Source organism: Leucopleurus acutus, assembly GCF_964270905.1.
Source record: "Leucopleurus acutus genome assembly, chromosome: 4".
Classification (NCBI taxonomy): Eukaryota; Metazoa; Chordata; class Mammalia; order Artiodactyla; family Delphinidae; genus Leucopleurus; species Leucopleurus acutus.
Window position 1 is genome coordinate 140,147,026 of NC_139146.1, and position 17,558 is coordinate 140,164,583.

The window sequence follows — 17,558 nt, forward strand, 5'->3', positions numbered from 1 at the left end:
GCAGACCCACTACTGGGCCTATAACCTGAGAAGACCAGAATGGAAGAGACACAGGCCCAAACGTCCACTACAGCAAGATTTACAATAGCCAAGATATGGAAGCAACCAAAACGGCCATCAACAGATGAATGGACAAACAAGAAGTGGTACATGTAGCCAATGGAATATTAGCCACGGAAAAGAATGAAAAAATGCTGTTTTCAGCACCATAGATGAGCCTAGAGATAATCATATGTGAAGTAAGAACAAGAATATCCTACGATATCATGTACAGATGTTATCTAAAAATTGATACCAATGAATATATTTCCACAGAGAAAGATACTCACAGACTTAGAAAACAAACTTATCGTTAACCAAAAGAAAAGGCGGGAGGAATGGATAAATTAGGATACGGGGGTTAACATACATATACTAAAATAAAATATATAATCACCAAAGACCACCATATACCAAGTGAGGTCTACTCAACACTCTGTAATAACCTATATGGGAGCAGGATTGAAGATGAATAGATAAACGTATGTGCATAAATGAACCAGATTCTGTACACCTACAACAAACACAACATTGTACTGGAGTTTACTCCGATAGAAAATAAAATTTAAATTAAAAAAACAAGAAGTAATGAGACATAAGCTTTTGGGGGTTTGTCCTGGCACCTTCCACTCTGATTTACAACCTAGGAACATGTCTTCCAAGAAGGCTCTGTTGCCCTAGTAACCAGAGTTGGGGATGTAGATATTGCGCCGCCTTGTGGCCATTTCCTGAAACAGCAGCTTTAAACCTAGTGCTAATGGTCACTTAACATTCACAAGGCAGGGCTGTAAATGACACCTGCCCTCCAAAAATGTCCTACAGTCTGAAATTGACAAAAAAATTCAACACGGGGCAAATTTTCACAAGGTAAAGTTTACTCTTTTTTTAATTAAAAAAAAGACATGGAAAAATGGTCAACATAATGAATAATTGGAGACATGCATATCCAAACAACAAAGAAGTATCACCTCACACCAGTTAGAATGGCAATCAGCAAAAAGTCGACAAACAGTAAATGCTGAAGGGGTTGTGGAGAAATGCATACCCTTTACGCTGTTGGTGGGATGTATACTGGTGACAGCCACTAACGAGAACTGAATGGAGATGCCATTAAAAGGTAAAACTTGAGCTACCATATGATCTGGCTGACCTGCTACTGGGCCTATCAACCGAGAAGACCAGAATCTAAAAGACACAATCACCCAAACGTCCACTGCAGCAAGATTTACAGTAGCCAAGAAATGGAAGCAACCAAAATGTCAATCGACACGTGAATGGACAGAAGTGGTACATGTACACAATGGAATATTAGCCACAAAAAAAGAATGAAACAGTGCCCTTTGCAGAACCATAGATGAGCCTAGAGATGATCGTACTACATGAAGTCAGAAAGAGAAAGACAAATATCCTATGATGTCATTTATAGGTGTTATCTAAAAACGGATACCAATGAACATATTTCCACAGAGAAAGACAGACTTAGAAAACAAACTTATGGTTAACCAAATGGAAAGGTGGGAGGAATGGGTCAATTAGCATGTTGGGGTTAACATACATATACTAAAACAGATAAAATAAATATATCAAAAAGGACCTACCTCATTGCAAGGGAGGTCTACTCAACCGTCTGTAATAACCTACACGGGAACAGGATCGGTACATGAATAGATATATGTATATGCATAAATGAAGCAGGTTCTGTACACCGAGAACAAACACAACATTGTATCAAATTTACTCTGATAGAAAATAAAAATTAAATTAAAAAAACAAAGAAGTAATGAGACATAAGCTTTTGGGGGTTTGTCCTGGCACATTCCACTCTAATTTACAACAAAGGAACAGGACTTCCAGGAAGGCTCTGTTGCCCTAGTAACCAGAGTGGGGAATTGAGAAATCCTGCCACCTTGTGGCCGTTTCCCGCAACAGCAGCTTTAAACCTAGTGCTAACGGTCACATAATATTCACAAGGACTGCAGGGCTGTAAATGACACCTGCCCTCAAAAAATGTCCTGCGGTCAGGAATCGACAAGAAAATTCAACACAGGGCAAACTTTCAAGAAGACAATTTCAAGAGGTAAATTCTACTCACACCGTTGTTTTTTTTTTTCTTACAGCACATGAAAAACTGCTCAACATCACTAATTATTAGAGTCAGGCAAATACAAAAAGGTATCACCTCACACCAGTTAGAATGGCCATCAGCAAAATATCTACAAACAAGAAATGCTGAAGGGGTGGTGGAGAAATTGGTACCCTCTTATGCTGCTGGTGGGATGTAAACTGGTAACAGCCACTAATGAGAACAGAATGGAGGCAGCTTTAAAAGGTAAAAATTGAGCTACCATATGATCCGGCAGTCCAATTGTTGGGTATGTATCTAAAGACCAGAATTCGAAAAGATGCACCCAAACGTGCACTGCAGCAAGATTTACAATAGCCAAGACATGGAAGCAACCAAAATGTCCATTGACCAATGAATGGATAAAGAGAAAGTGGCACACGTCCACAATGGAATATTGTTCAGGCATGAAAAGTAGGAAATAATGCCAATTGCAGCAACATAGATGAACCTAGTTGTAATCATACTAAGTGAAGTAAGTCAGAAAGAAAAAGACAAATATTGTATGATACCACTTATAGGTGGAATCTAAAAAGTAATACCAGTGAACCAACTGACAAAAGAGAAACAGAATCACAAAAGTAGAAAATAAAATTATGGTTAACAAAGGGGAAAGATGTGGGGAAGGGATAAATTAGGAAGCGGGGATTTACAAATAGAAACTATTACATATAAAATAGATAATCAACAAGGACCTACGTATAACAAGGGAGTTCTACTCAACATTCTGTAATAACCTATATGGGAAAAGAATCCGGAGATGAATAGATATATCTGTATGTATAAATGAAAAAGATTCTGTACACCTTCGAAACACACAACACACAGCATTGTATATCATGTATACCAAGACTTTAAGCAGATGTACCCTCCCTGTGGGAGGCAGAATAATGTCCCCCCAAAGATCCTAATCTCTGGAACCTATGGTGTTACATGGTAAAGTGGAATTAAATTGCTAATCATTTGACCTTAAGATAAGATTATCTTGGATAACCTGGATAACAGGCAGGCCCAATGTAATCATAGGGTCCTTAACAGTGGAAGAGGGGGGACGGAAGAGTCAGTATCAGTGATGTGTTATGAGAAAGACTCAACCAGCCACTGCTGGCTTTAAAGATAGAAGGGAGTCATGAGGCAAGGAGTGTGAGTAACCTCTAGAGGTTGGACAGGCAAGGAAACAGATTCTCCCCTAAAGCCGCCAAAAGGAATGCAGCCCTGCCAACACCTTGGTTTTAGCCCAGTGAGATCCATTTTGGACCTCGGCCCCAGAACTGTAAGAAACTTGTATCGGCTTAAGCCACCAAGTTTGTGGTAATTTATTACAGCAGCTACAGGAAGATACTACTTTCTTTTGCCAGCAGGAAAAAATTAACAGTGAAACTCTAGATAACGGTAGAGCCAGAAGATGGAAGGATCCAGGGCCTCTGAATCACCAAGTAAAGTGAAGTCATCTGCTGGTTGAAAACACACACCTTGGACTCTTATGTGAGAAAAACCTCTGCTGTATTTGAATGATGACATTTTTTACAACTGTTTTGTCTCATCCCAATGAGTACAACTCTCTGTGCCTCAGAGAATTTAAACTTTTTTTAAAATAAGTTTTCTTATTTAAAAAAAAAAGTGAGGGGCTTCCCTGGTGGCGCAGCGGTTGAGAATGCAGGGGACATGGGTTCGAGACCTGGTCTGGGAAGATCCCACATTCCACGGAGCAACTGGGCCCATGAGCCACAACTACTGAGCCTGCGTGTCTGGAGCCTGTGCTCCGCAACAAGAGAGGCCACGATAGTGAGAGGCCCGCGCACCGCAATGAAGAGTGGCCCCCGCTTGACTCAACTGGAGAAAGCCCTCACACAGAAACGAAGACCCAACACAGCTAAAAATAAATAAATTAATTAATAATAATTTAAAAAAGAAAAAAAAAGTGAGTATAAAAATAATAGCTACCTCAAATAGTTATGGTGAAACTTAAATAAGTTACCATATCTAAAGTGTTTAGAATGATTCTTGACACACAGTAAGTGTAGTATAAGTGTTATCATTAAGAGTGTGTGCATACATATGGTCACCTTATCTTTGATAAAGGAGGCAGGAATGTACAGTGGAGAAAGGACAGCCTCTTCAATAAGTGGTGCTGGGAAAACTGGACAGGTACATGTAAAAGTATGAGATTAGATCACTCCCTAACACCATACACAAAAATAAGCTCAAAATGGATTAAAGACCTAAATGTAAGGCCAGACACTATCAAACTCTTAGAGGAAAACATAGGCAGAACATTCTATGACATAAATCACAGCAAGATCCTTTTTGACCCACCTCCTAGAGAAATGGAAATAAAAACAAAAATAAACAAATGGGACCTAATGAAACTTCAAAGCTTTTGCACAGCAAAGGAAACCATAAACAAGACCAAAAGACAACCCTCAGAATGGGAGAAAATATTTGCAAATGAAGCAACTGACAAAGGATTAATTTACAAGCAGCTCATGCAGCTCAATAAGAAAAAAACAAACAACCCAATCCAAAAATGGGCAGAAGACCTAAACAGACATTTCTCCAAAGAAGATATACAGATTGACAACAAACACATGAAAGAATGCTCAACATCATTAATCATTAGAGAAATGCAAATCAAAACTACAATGAGATATCCTCTCACACCGGTCAGAATGGCCATCATCAAAAAATCTAGAAACAATAAATGCTGGAGAGGGTGTGGAGAAAAGGGAACACTCTTGCACTGCTGGTGGGAATGTGAATTGGTTCAGCCACTATGGAGAACAGTATGGAGGTTCCTTAAAAAACTACAAATAGAACTACCATATGACCCAGCAATCCCACTACTGGGCATATACCCTGAGGAAACCAAAATTCAAAAAGAGTCATGTACCAAAATGTTCATTGCAGCTCTCTTTACAATAGCCCGGAGATGGAAACAACCTAAGTGCCCATCATCGGATGAATGGATAAAGAAGATGTGGCACATATATACAATGGAATATTACTCAGCCATAAAAAGAAACGAAACTGAGCTATTTGTAATGAGGTGGATAAACCTAGAGTCTGTCATACAGAGTGAAGTAAGTCAGAAAGAGAGAGACAAATACCGTATGCTAACACATATATATGGAATTTAAGAAAAAAAAATGTCATGAAGTACCTAGGGATAAGACAGGAATAAAGACACAGACCTACTGGAGAACAGATTTGAGGATATGGGGAGGGGAAAGCGTGAGCTGTGACAAAGCGAGAGAGAGGCATGGACATATATACACTACCAAACGTAAGGTAGATAGCTAGTGGGAAGCAGCCGCATAGCACAGGGAGATCAGCTCGGTGCTTTGTGACCGCCTGGAGGGGTGGGATAGGGAGGGTGGGAGGGAGGGAGACGCAAGAGGGAAGAGATATGGGAACATATGTATATGTATAACTGATTCACTTTGTTATAAAGCAGAAACTAACACACCATTGTAAAGCAATTATACCCCAATAAAGATGTTTAAAAAAAAAGAGTGTATGCATAAATGCACACACACAAAAAATTTATAATATCTGTTTTGAATATCAGTGCAAACATTCTAAACAAAAGATTGGGTAAGGAGATGACCATTTTTCCAATAGTCCAACAACATTGAAACACAGTAGATTGCAAAAAGTAGCTCAGATGTTAAAATTCTGTTTGTTTATTGTCGTTGCTTTTTATTTTTTATCAGATTTTGGGGTAGTGTTGAATTGAAATTGCCTAATTCTGATTATGGATGATTTTTCTAGTATCAGAGCCCAATGCTTATGTACTAATATTAATAGTAGCGAGACTAGAAATATAGTATATAAACATATTTCTTTTATACATGGTACTAATTTAACTACAAATAGAAATATTATCTCCCTTAATATTTATTTAGTATCATTATATACAGGTGCTTTGAGATTTACATGTACCAACATATAGAGGAGCTATTGATTCCTCCATACCAAAAACATGTTTTTAATAATTTGATGTTATGACAAAGTGAAACTCACATTTGTGAAAGACTTAGCCCAGTCTCGAATTTCTACCTTTGGTGTGTTACAGGATAAAATGTCCCCTGGGGAGAGAGACTGTGTCCTTGCTGTATGCTCCTTGCTTATGTTGGTTTTGTTGATATGCTCTCTTGAGTTTTAGGCCTGGGAAGAGACTCTGGCTTGCTGAAATATTCTGCAATGGGTATTTTCGTCTTATTTCTTCTTATAAACAGTGGAAGCTTGTGCTCAGCCTCTGAAATAGAAAAAGTCTCAATAAGACCATAATTGAGACATCGAATATAGTAGCTTCTGCCATGTTTTAGCAGCAAATCACACACACACAAAATCTATATGAAGTTTAGGTGAATCAAATACACCCAAAATTCATAAAATAATTTATTCTCATCTTTCTTAGCACCTGCTCATCTTTAGTGAGTTATCTGTTCTATAACATGCAAGATATGTTCTTTCAATCTTAAAATCAAACACTATTTTGGTAGGAACGATTTAGAGCTGGTGATGAGTAAAGGTGAGGGATAAGGATGGGACCAGTGAGAGAAAGGTGAAGGATATATGGTCCTGACAGACAAAAAAGAAAGTAGACAAGCCGGTTAAAACAACTGTACTCAAAAGACCTTCCCAAGGCCTACACTCTTTGCACCTAAACAGAAATAAGGATTTGGGGAGACGCTGAATACCAACACTAGAGACAAAGAGGTATGATTTGAGGATTTTGTATACAAGTATCTAGACAGGGTAAAATATATTTGAGGCCTACCGATAAGACATAAAATTATGTGATAGAAACCATCACTGTCATGATTTTGTGATCATAGGGTGAAGAGTTTGTTAAAAGTCAGATACAATAGACCATCCTTGGAGTGTCAGAGTAAGGAGGTATTTTCTAATTTCTAAACTATACTTATTATTGCCTATTAGCAAATAGCATTTCTTTCGGGTTTGATTAATCCCAACAGAAACTGCTGGAGTCTAGAGTGACCTCCGGAAACTCTAATTGATTGCTAAGTCATTCCTGGTATAAGGGGGACTTGCAGAAATAGGAAGACAGACTTTTGTGTGAGGCTTGTAGACAGGCTTCATAGTTGTTGCCCTATAGCCATTGCTGCTATGTTTGTTTTAAAGCTAGGAGCTGCCAAACCCACAGGGATATTTTGATTCGACTATTCTGGACCAAACTAGGACTTTCCACAATTCTTGATTTTGCTTGGTCCAAATTGAAGGCTGGGGCTGGACTTCTGATGGGGACATAAAACTGCTACTCTCTGTTGTATTTCAGCTGTGTTGTGGGCATATGTTTGTGGCTAATTGTCAAAATTTTATTGTTTTCTCTGGCTGGCTTTGTTTCAAGTGAAAATCATTTAGCCCAATGACAGTTAAGCTGTGAAGAACCAAAACTCTGACTATCACTGTCCTTTTTGTTAGGTCAATGCAGGTTGTCTCCTGTCACTGGATTGGCATGACCAAACTTAAGAGTTCCTGCTGTCCTTCTGTCTTGCTTCTCAAAGAGTGTGATGAGGCACTTTGCCTTTCAAAACGAAGTCAAATATAGGTCAGATTTATCTCATTGAGAAATTCAGCTGATGCTGTCCCTTAAGAGTAGCTGTAAATTGCTATTATATTATACTGCCTTTAAAACCACAGATCCTTAACATCTTTGTCTCTAACTAGCTAGATACTTACTGGTTTCCTTATACCAGCTCAGTAATTATCGCAAACTGTACTTAACCTTTCAGTACTTCCTTATTTCCTTCAGATCCTTGACTTGACACTCTAAATCAATTGGAGAAAGAGAAAATGAAATTCACAGATACAAACAAGAATTTCCCATAGACTGCATTATCATCAACAAGCTAAGTATGTATGTTTCTTAAATAAGCTACCCCAATTCTTCATTTTGCAATGCAGACCGCATCAAATGTACTTTCCAATGAAAAATTCTTCTAACTTTGAGTAAACATCTGAACAGTACATCAGCTATTACTCAGTAAGGTAGAGAAACTGACTCTATCTCCCAGTTTCCAATTTTATGGAAACTTCAAGGTGGCGACCGATTAAAATGTAAAATTCTTCCTCTGTCTTAATAATGCTTTTTAAAGTGACATGTTATGTGTTTTGAATATTTATTTTCCCTGAATTTACGATTTGCCCAACTTTTAATTTTAAAGCAACAAGATATTCTCTCACAGCTTAAATAACATCTTACCACATTCTTTCACCATGCTGTTACACATAAATATGTATTTTCTTCTGTCATTGAAATTACAAAGCTTAAGACAAAGACTGAAATAATTCCAAATTCCCTTAATAGTTGTTTTTCCCTCTGGCAGCCCCCAGGCATACATCAGAGAAAATTAAGTGGAGCAATTTATTTTAATCTTGCATTGTTCTAGACAAAAAAAAAGTGATTTAACAAAATACACAATAACAATGCAATTTTGGTTTTCTTTATTGCTTCTATTTTTAGATAAACTAAAAACCACTGCATTTTCTTAGATTTCTGGGTGGCTACTCTTGCTTTACCCTGAATGGAAAGGGAACTTTTCTCAGAAAGATGGGTTGTTAGGTAAGGAAGACATGGTCTCTGCCAAATGCTCTGAACAACAGGATTTAGAATGATTTCTCGTATTACGTTTATGAAAATGAAAGAAAACAAACACTCACTGTTGTCATTTACTGAATAAGGAGGATACTTAAAACCTCAGCGATTTTAGTGTTTTGAAAGATAACCAAAAGGGAATTCAGGGCTTCCCTGGTGGCGCAATGGTTGAGAGTCCGCCTGCCAATGCAGGGGACACGGGTTCGTGCCCCGGTCCGGGAAGATCCCACGTGCCGTGGAGCGGCTGGGCCCGTGAGCCATGGCCGCTGAGCCTGCGCGTCCGGAGCCTGTGCTCCGCAACGGGAGAGACCACAGCAGTGAGAGGCCCGCGTACCGCAAAACAAACAAACAAACAAACCACAAAAGGGAATTCAAAGTCTTTATGAACCACATGCCCCACAGGTGGCCATTAGGCCTAATTACCTGCTCTGTCGATGTCCTTCCCTAGAACTGGTTAGCACTTCTGATTTTGCCGGTGAATCTGAGGGTGATTTAACTTTGGGTGGCCTGCCAGTCTCTGCTGCTAGTTCCGCTGAGGCTTTTCTTCTGAGGGGAGTTAACAAGTTTATCTCAGCCAGTTCAGCATGAATCAAAGCTGAGACCCACTCCTTTTCTGATTTAAAAAAAGAGACGGGCAAGAAGGTTGTAATTATCATGTTGGCTAGAAACACAGGATTAGTTCTTTTACTCAGCACTCCGGTGTGAAAGGTAATCTGTTTTCTGGGTAGGCACCTGCGTGTGAGTTAAATTTTCTGTAGAAAAGGTGATTCACATCAACCTAATTTCTGTTGACCTGTGATATTGTATAGCTCTCAGAGTACTCACTGGGGTACCTGTCCCTGAGTGGCAGTGGAATACATTTAAAATACTGAGTATAAAACCCAGACTTACAGGCCACCGCCAAATAAAAACAAATAAGGATACCTATAAAAAGTATTAGTACCATGCGATCTCATTAAAATAAAGACTAATAGTTAAATAATGAATAGTTTTAAGCATCTCTACAAAGATATATACCAAAGTAGTACTAAAGTGATGTCCGTGACAATTTTATTATTTTTCCTCTTTTATTATTTTTTTCTGGTTGGTTTGTTTTTCACCCCCAAATAAGCACTCAATATTTGTGTAAATTTTTAAAATTTATATTCTTGAAAAGGAAAAAAAAAGAATAAAAACTCCTTATCCCCAAATACTTCTCAATTGCCTGCCAAGTAATCTTCCTGAGGTAAGGTACTATCTCCAAAGTACTCCTCATTTAAAAACATTAGTCTGTTCCTAACACATTGGTATTTCCTAACATTGATTACTGCAGTGATTTTCAAAGAGTGGTCCCCAGACCAGGCTTATCAGTGTCACCTGGGAACTTGTTAGAAATGTCAATTCTCAGACTCCACTCACCTCAGTTTTGCCTCAGTGAGTCTGATGACCAGCTAGGTCTGAGGTTAGCTGCTCTATGCTATTTATGGTTGTCTCACTTGGGACTGGCATGTGCTTTCATGGAACAAGTCAGAAGAGCCTAAAGGAGGCTGGGAGTTGACTGACTTGATGGTTTTGGTGAGGAATTGGCAGAGCTGTTAGAATCTGGAATTTGGAAGGCTGTGCTACTGCCATCCACATACAAGGAGGGAAACAGGCTGTATTCAGGGGTCACAGGAGGCCAGAAGATATGCTCAGGGAGAGCCTGGGTGTGCGGACGCAGGAGGAAAAGCACAAACCAGCTCCGGACACAAGTGTTTCACATCACCCGAAGAAGTTCAGTTTGGGGCATACCAAATTGTGGGTCATTGTATGACCAGCTTGTGTGCAGTTGGATATACAGGACTCTGATACTGAAACATTAGGGAAATAATATTGCAACCTTGTCTTTGCAAATCCAAGGTAGAAAACTTCAGACACTGGCACATTCCTAGTTTCTGACAATGAACTGAGCTCAGCGTTCACAAATGCTTAATCTCACCTTTGGAACTTGCATGGAGCAGCCACTGTAGAACTTCTGCCAGAGAATCAGTACGTAGAATGTTACAGATCTTTTCCAGAACCTGACAGAGAACGTTAGAGTTACATAGTGAGCAAGGTTTATAAGGTTTCCTTTACTTACTCCACAATCTCATCTTCCCAAATGTCACTCTGTACACAATGCTCAAGTCGATTGGGATTTTAGCTTGGGAGCCAGATTTCAAACAGGAAAAAAACATCTTCAGTACAAGTACATTTGGCCCTGCAAGGCAGGGTTAGGGGCGCCGACCCTCCAAGCAGTCGAAAATCCAGCTATAACTTAGAGCCAGCCCTCCATACAGGTGGTTCCTCCATATTCGCAGTTCCACATCCACAGATTGAACCAACCACAGGTCATGTAGTACCATCATATTTATTATTGAAAATAATCCATGTATAAGTGGACCCACACAGTTCAAACTTGTGTTGTTCAAGGGTCAACTGTGAGAGTTTAGGTTAGGCGATGCAGTTTTGTTTTGTTTGTTCAGTACTAACATCTTCTGGAGGAGCAATTCACTTTTCTTCTCTTTCGGAATTGATACTTTCCTACTGCAGCATGGGGTTCTTCCAGTCACAGAACTGCCCCATCTGTACTTCTCCTCTCTACAGTGAGTGAATCTAGCTGAATTCATCATTGTTCCTCAGTCCCCTGAACACAGTGATTGGCCCAATAGGATAGGAATACAATTACCTCTAGTGTATCAGAATCCTTCGTTGACTTCTTAATCTGGAGTTAAGGGCTGAGTGTGGATGACAGAGGAGATATATGAAATAATTCTAATAAAAATGGACTATAATAAGGCATTAAAGTCCAAAGTATTAAGCACATGTAGATGTTTCTAGTTTTATCCTAAATTGTGTCTGTTCTTGGAATTTAGACATATCTGAAATCCAAACCTGTCTCCTGAACTTCAGCCCTATATATCCATCTGCCTACCAGACGTATCCACATAGACATACTGTAGGTATTTTGAACCCCAAATATCTAAAGCTAAACCCAGCTTTCTCTTCATAAAACCTGCTCCAAACTTGCTGTTTCTCCTGGTTCCCCTATCTCAGTGGACACACCAGCATACATTGAACATATGTCCAAGCAAGACCCTGGGATTCATACTGGACAACTCCCTTGTCCTTTTCTACAACACACTACCAACAAGTTCAGTAAATTCTTTCTTCTAAATATTTCTCAAATATCTCTATTTCTCTTTATCCCCACAGCCTTGACCCAGTCTAAACTATCGTCAATTCTGCAACTGCAACATCCTTTTTCCTAGGCTTTCTGGCTGAAATCTTCTCTTAAAATACTATTAATTTAACAAATATTTGTGTCTATCATTGATCTAGGTGCTGGAGATATAGAATTTAAAGTAAAGGGCAGAAAAATCCACTGTCCTTTATTGACCTTTGTTCTATTATTAAGATTCCTGTCCCCAATAATGCCTCATCCTACAAGAGAACAAGTTAAATTTGCTCCTAATTTCACAATAAATCAGTGTCCATGGCAAAAATAGAAAAATAGCCTATTTTTACCTATAAATTTTACCTAAAATACCTATAAAAATAGGTATTATATTATTCCCTAGGCCACTCTGCCTCTCATGATTTTGTCATCAATATGGTGATTGCACATCACTCCCAGCTTCTTCTAATTCACAGGTCACTCAGTTACAACTTTGAAAGACTATAATTATCATTTTAGTGAGAGAAGATAGAATAAGTCCTCCTAGGAAACTTTCTCTTCACTGAGTTTTATTCTGGAAGCCAGTTAATATATTGGTGGGTGAGTTTGATCTGTTGAAATTTGATTTTAGGGTTTGAGTGTAGGTCTAGAGTAGCCCCTACTGTGGGTTAGTATACCCTATTCTTTTTCTAAAGTGTGACCTTTCTGGGGTCTCAACTGCATTCCTGGTGTGTTCAGCAAGGTCTCTCTACTCTAGCAATCAGAACTCCATCATCTGTAAGCAAAATGCTCCCTCCCATTAGCTCTCTTCTGCCAGGTCTCAGACTCTCATCCTGTGCACATACAGCTTTTATTGGGCTAAAGATTCAGGGAACCCGATACAGATTTCTGGAGCTCATTCTGTCCACAGATCCTTCTTCTTCAGTATCTTAATTTGCGAATTCCAGCCACTTCAGCATCCCCAAACACTAAACTCTGTTTTCTCTACCTAGTGAAGCTCTTACTCTCTGTTTGGGCTCCACTTCTCTATGCCATGATTAGGAATGTGCCCCAGGAAGAAATCTGGGTTGAATGTGGAAATTATCCCAATTGTTTCACTTCCCTTAATGGTCATAAATCTGTGCTATCTGGTGTCCAGTGCCTGGAAACAGTTTTTTGTTTGTTTGTTTCCCAGATATATTGCTGTTTACAGTTGGAGGCTAATGAACCTAATCTATCATTTTGGAAGCAGAGTACCTTGCTGGAAATTTTCTTCCCCCTCCCAAATTAATTCTGCATATTATATCTAGAATGATTTTTCTAAAGTACAACTCTGACAAGGTAATTCTTGTACTTACAAAGGAATTCAGCCCTTGGGATGAAATCTGGCCACCTCAATATAGCTTATAAAATACTTTATTATCTGGTTTCTGCTTAAGTCTCCAGCCCTGTCTTTTATAAACTTCTCCCTGCACTCTCTGCATCACCCATATCATTGCTTTTAGTTCCTTGAATAGATAGTGCTCTCACATCCTAGCATTTAGATATGAAGCTCTCTTCACTGGGAATGAGCTCTTCCATGCTTTTCTTCATTTTCTAATTATATCTTAAACATTCTTTGGATTGCTTTCCCCTTGAAGACTCTCTTAGCTCCAAATCTACTCCTATATGTCCTGACAACATCTGTACAATTCCTCTTTTTTTTTTTTTTTGCGGTACGCAGGCCTCTCACTGTTCTTGTGGCCTCTCCCGTTGCGGAGCACAGGCTCCGGAGGTGCAGGCTCAGCGGCCATGGCTCACGGGCCCAGCCGCTCCACGGCATGTGGGATCTTCCCGGACCGGGGCACGAACCCATGTCCCCTGCATCGGCAGGTGGACTCTCAACCACTGCGCCACCAGGGAAGCCCCCAGTTTTCTTTTGATTCCCATTTGCATGGAATACTTTTTCCATCCCCTCACTTTCAGTCTGTATGTGTCCCTAGGTCTGAAGTGGGTCTCTTGTAGACAACATATATGCGGGTCTTTATTTTGTATCCATTCAGCCAGTCTATGTCTTTTGGTGGGAGCATTTAATCTGTTTACATTTAAGGTAATTATTGATATGTATGTTCCTATTACCATTTTCTTAATTGTTTTGGGTTTGTTTCTGTAGGTTTTTTCCTTCTCTTGTGTTTCTTGCCTATAGAAGTTCCTTTAGCATTTGTTGTAAAGCTGGTTTGGTGGTGCTGAATTCTCTTAACTTTTGATTGTCTACAAACGTTTTAATTTCTCCATCAAATCTGAATGAGCTCCTTGCTGGGTAGAGTAATCTTGGTTTTAGCTTTTTCCCTTTGATCACTTTAAATATGTCCTGCCACTCCCTTCTGGCTTGCAGAGTTTCTGCTGAAAGATCAGTTGTTAACCTTATGGGGATTCCCTTGTAAGTTATTTGTTGTTTTTCCCTTGCTGCTTTTAATTTGTTTTCTTTGTATTTAATTTTTTATAGTTTGATTAATATGTGTCTTGGTGTGTTTCTCCTTGTATTTATCCTTTATGGGACTCTCTGTGCTTACCAGACTGGACTATTTCCTTTCCCATATTAGGGAAGTTTTCAACTATAATCTCTTCAAATATTTTCTCAGTCCCTTTCTTTTTCTCTTCTTCTTCTGGGACCCCTATAATTCAAATGTTGGTGTGTTTAATGTTGTCCCAGAGGTCTCTAAGACTGTCCTCAATTCTTTTCATTCTTTTTTCTTTATTCTGCTCTGCAGTAGTTATTTCCACTATTTTATCTTCCAGGTCGCTTATCCGTTCTTCTGCCTCAGTTATTCTGCTATTGGTTCCTTCTAGAGAATTTTTAATTTCATTTATTGTGTTGTTCATCATTTTTTCTTTGCTCTTTAGTTCTTCTAGTTCCATGTTAAACATTTCTTATATTTTCTCCATTCTATTTCCAAGATTTTGGATCATCTTTACTATCACTACTCTGAATTCTTTTTCAGGTAGACTGCCTATTTCCTCTTCATTTGTTTGGTCTGGTGGGTTTTTGCCTTGCTCCTTCATCTGCTGTGTGTTTCTCTGTCTTCTCATTTTGCTTAACTTACTGTGTTTAGGGTCTCCTTTTTGCAGGCTGCAGGTTCGTAGTTCCCATTGTTTCTGGTGTGTGTCCCCAGTAGCTAAGGTTGGTTTAGTGGGTTGTGTAGGCTTCCTGATGGTGGGGACTAGTGCCTGTGTTCTGGTGGATGAGGCTGGATCTTGTGTTTCTGGTGGGCAGGACAGTGTCCAATGGTGTGTTTTGGGGTGTCTGTGGACATGATTTTAGGCATCCTCTCTGCTAATGGGTGGGATGTGTTCCTGTCTTGCTAGTTGTTTGGCATAGGGTCTCCAGCACTGTAGCTTGCTGGTTGTTGAGTGGAGCTGGGTCTTAGCGTTGAGATGGAAATCTCTGGAATAGCTTTCACCAACTGATATTACGTGGAGCGGGGAGGTCTCTGGTGGTCCATTGTCCTGAAGTTGGCTCTCCCACTTCAGAGGCACAGGCCTGATACCCAGCCAGAGCACCAAGATCCTGTCAGTCACACAGCCCAGAAGAAAAGGGAGAAAAAAGGAAAGAAAGAAAGAAAGAGAGAGAGAGAGAGAAAGAAAATAAAGTTATTAAAATAAAAAATAAAAAAATATTAAAAATAAAAAACGATTAAAAAGTAATTATAAAAAGAAAAACAAGTAGAAAGAAAGAAAGAAGAGAGTAACCAGACCAAAAAACAAATCCACCAATGAAAACAGGTGCTAAAAACTATACTAAAAAAACAAACAAAAAAAATGGCCAAACAGAACCCTAGGACAAATGGTAAAAGCAAAGCTATACAGACAAAATCACACAAAGAAGCATACACATACACACTCACAAAAAGAGAAAAAGGAAAATAAAAGTGTATATATATATATATATATATATATATATATATATATATATACCTGTATATTAAAAAAAAGGGAACAGAGCAACCAAATCAATAAACAAATCTACCAATGATAATAAATTCTAAATACTAAACTAAGATAAACTTAAAAGCAGAAACCAGTCAGTCGCATACAGCAAACCCTAAGTCTACAGTTGCTCCCAAAGTCCACTGCATCAATTTGGGATGATTCGTTGTGTGTTCAGGTATTCCACAGAGGCAGGTACATCAAGTTGATTGTGGGGATTTAATCCGCTGCTCCTGAGGCTGCTGGGAGAGATTTCCCTTTCTCTTCTTTGTTCGCACAGCTCCTGAGGTTCAGCTTTGGATTTGGCCCCACCTCTTCATGTAGGTCACCTGAGGTCGTCTTTTCCCGCTCAGACAGGACGGGGTTATAAAGGAGCCGCTGATTCGGAGGCTCTGGCTCACTCAGGCTGTGGCGGGGGGGGTGGGGGCGGTGGAGGGAGGGGCACGGCGTGCGCGGGGCGGGCCTGCCGCGGCAGAGGCCGGCGTGACGTTGCAGCAGCCTGAGGCGCGCCGTGCGTTCTCCCGGGGAAGTTGTCCCTGGATCCCGGGACCCTGGCAGTGGCGGGCTGTACAGGCTCCCCGGAAGAGGGGTGTGGATAGTGACCTGTACTCGCACACAGGCTTCTCGGTGGCAGCAGCAGCCTTAGCGTCTCATGCCCGTCTCTGGGGTCCGCGCTTTTAGCCGCGGCTCGCGCCCGTCTCTGGAGCTCCTTTAAGCAGCGCTCTTAATCCCTCTCCTCGCGCACCAGGAAACAAAGAGGGAAGAAAAAGTCTCTTGCCTCTTTGGCAGGTCCAGACTTTTCCCCGGACTCCCTCCCGGCTAGCCGTGGCGCACTAACCCCCTGCAGGCTGTGTTCACGCCGCCAACCCCGTCCTCTCCCGGCACTCCGACCAAAGCCCGAGCCTCAGCTCCCAGCCCCGCCCGCTCCGGCGGGTGAGCAGACAAGCCTCTCGGGCTGGTGAGTGCCGGTCGGCCCTGATCCTCTGTGCGGCAGTCTCTCCGCTTTGCCCTCAGCACCCCTGTTACTGCGCTCTCCCCCGCAGCTCCGAAGCCTCCCCCCTTCGCCACCTGCAGTCTCCGCCCGCAAAGGGGCTCCTAGTGTGTGGAAACCTTTCCTCCTTCTCGGCTCCCTCCCACTGGTGCAGGTCCGGTCCCTATCCTTTTGTCTCTGTTTATTCTTTTTTCTTTTGCCCTACCCAGGTACATGGGGAGCTTCTTACCTTTTGGGAAGTCTGAGGTCTTCTGCCAGCGTTCAGTAGGTGTTCTGTAGGAATTGTTCCACGTGTAGATGTATTTCTGATGTATTTGTGGAGAGGAAGGTGACCTCCGCGTCTTACTCGTCCGCCATCTTGAAAGTCTCCCTCCTGAGTGCTTCTTAATTGTTTTCCTGGCTCTGGGAAGAGATGTTTCATTCATCAGAAGAAGGGCTATGCATTTGATGTTTAAGGGTTCATTAAAAAGGTTGAACCAGCATTCTCTGTCGTTTGCATATCCACATTAGATATTTCACAGATATTGAGAGGTTAGGGTGATAGTTTATTTCTGACTTTTTGTCAGTGTAGGGTGTGAATAGAGAAAAGGGGGAAAATGAGCGTTGGTGTGCCCTTTTAAAAAAAGTTAGAGAATACCTAAACTTGTCGAAGGAATGTATCAGG

The 17,558-nt window shown here is 40.5% G+C and overlaps 1 protein-coding gene across 1 annotated transcript in view; it reads right to left on the reverse strand.

Annotated features, from left to right (window-relative positions):
* Positions 1–6,056: 6,056 nt before the first annotated feature.
* The window catches only part of LOC309961160 (uncharacterized protein C4orf17 homolog), a gene marked incomplete at its 5' end in the record, with an annotated part of 53,620 nt that continues 42,118 nt past the window's right edge, over positions 6,057–17,558 (reverse strand). Inside the window, 5 exons of the mRNA XM_082838173.1 lie at positions 6,057–6,419; positions 7,914–7,957; positions 9,207–9,396; positions 10,741–10,822; positions 17,124–17,296. Of these exons, the coding sequence (XP_082694299.1) occupies positions 6,289–6,419; positions 7,914–7,957; positions 9,207–9,396; positions 10,741–10,822; positions 17,124–17,296 (620 nt within the window). The 3' untranslated portion in view covers positions 6,057–6,288. The remainder of the gene's footprint in view (positions 6,420–7,913; positions 7,958–9,206; positions 9,397–10,740; positions 10,823–17,123; positions 17,297–17,558) is intronic.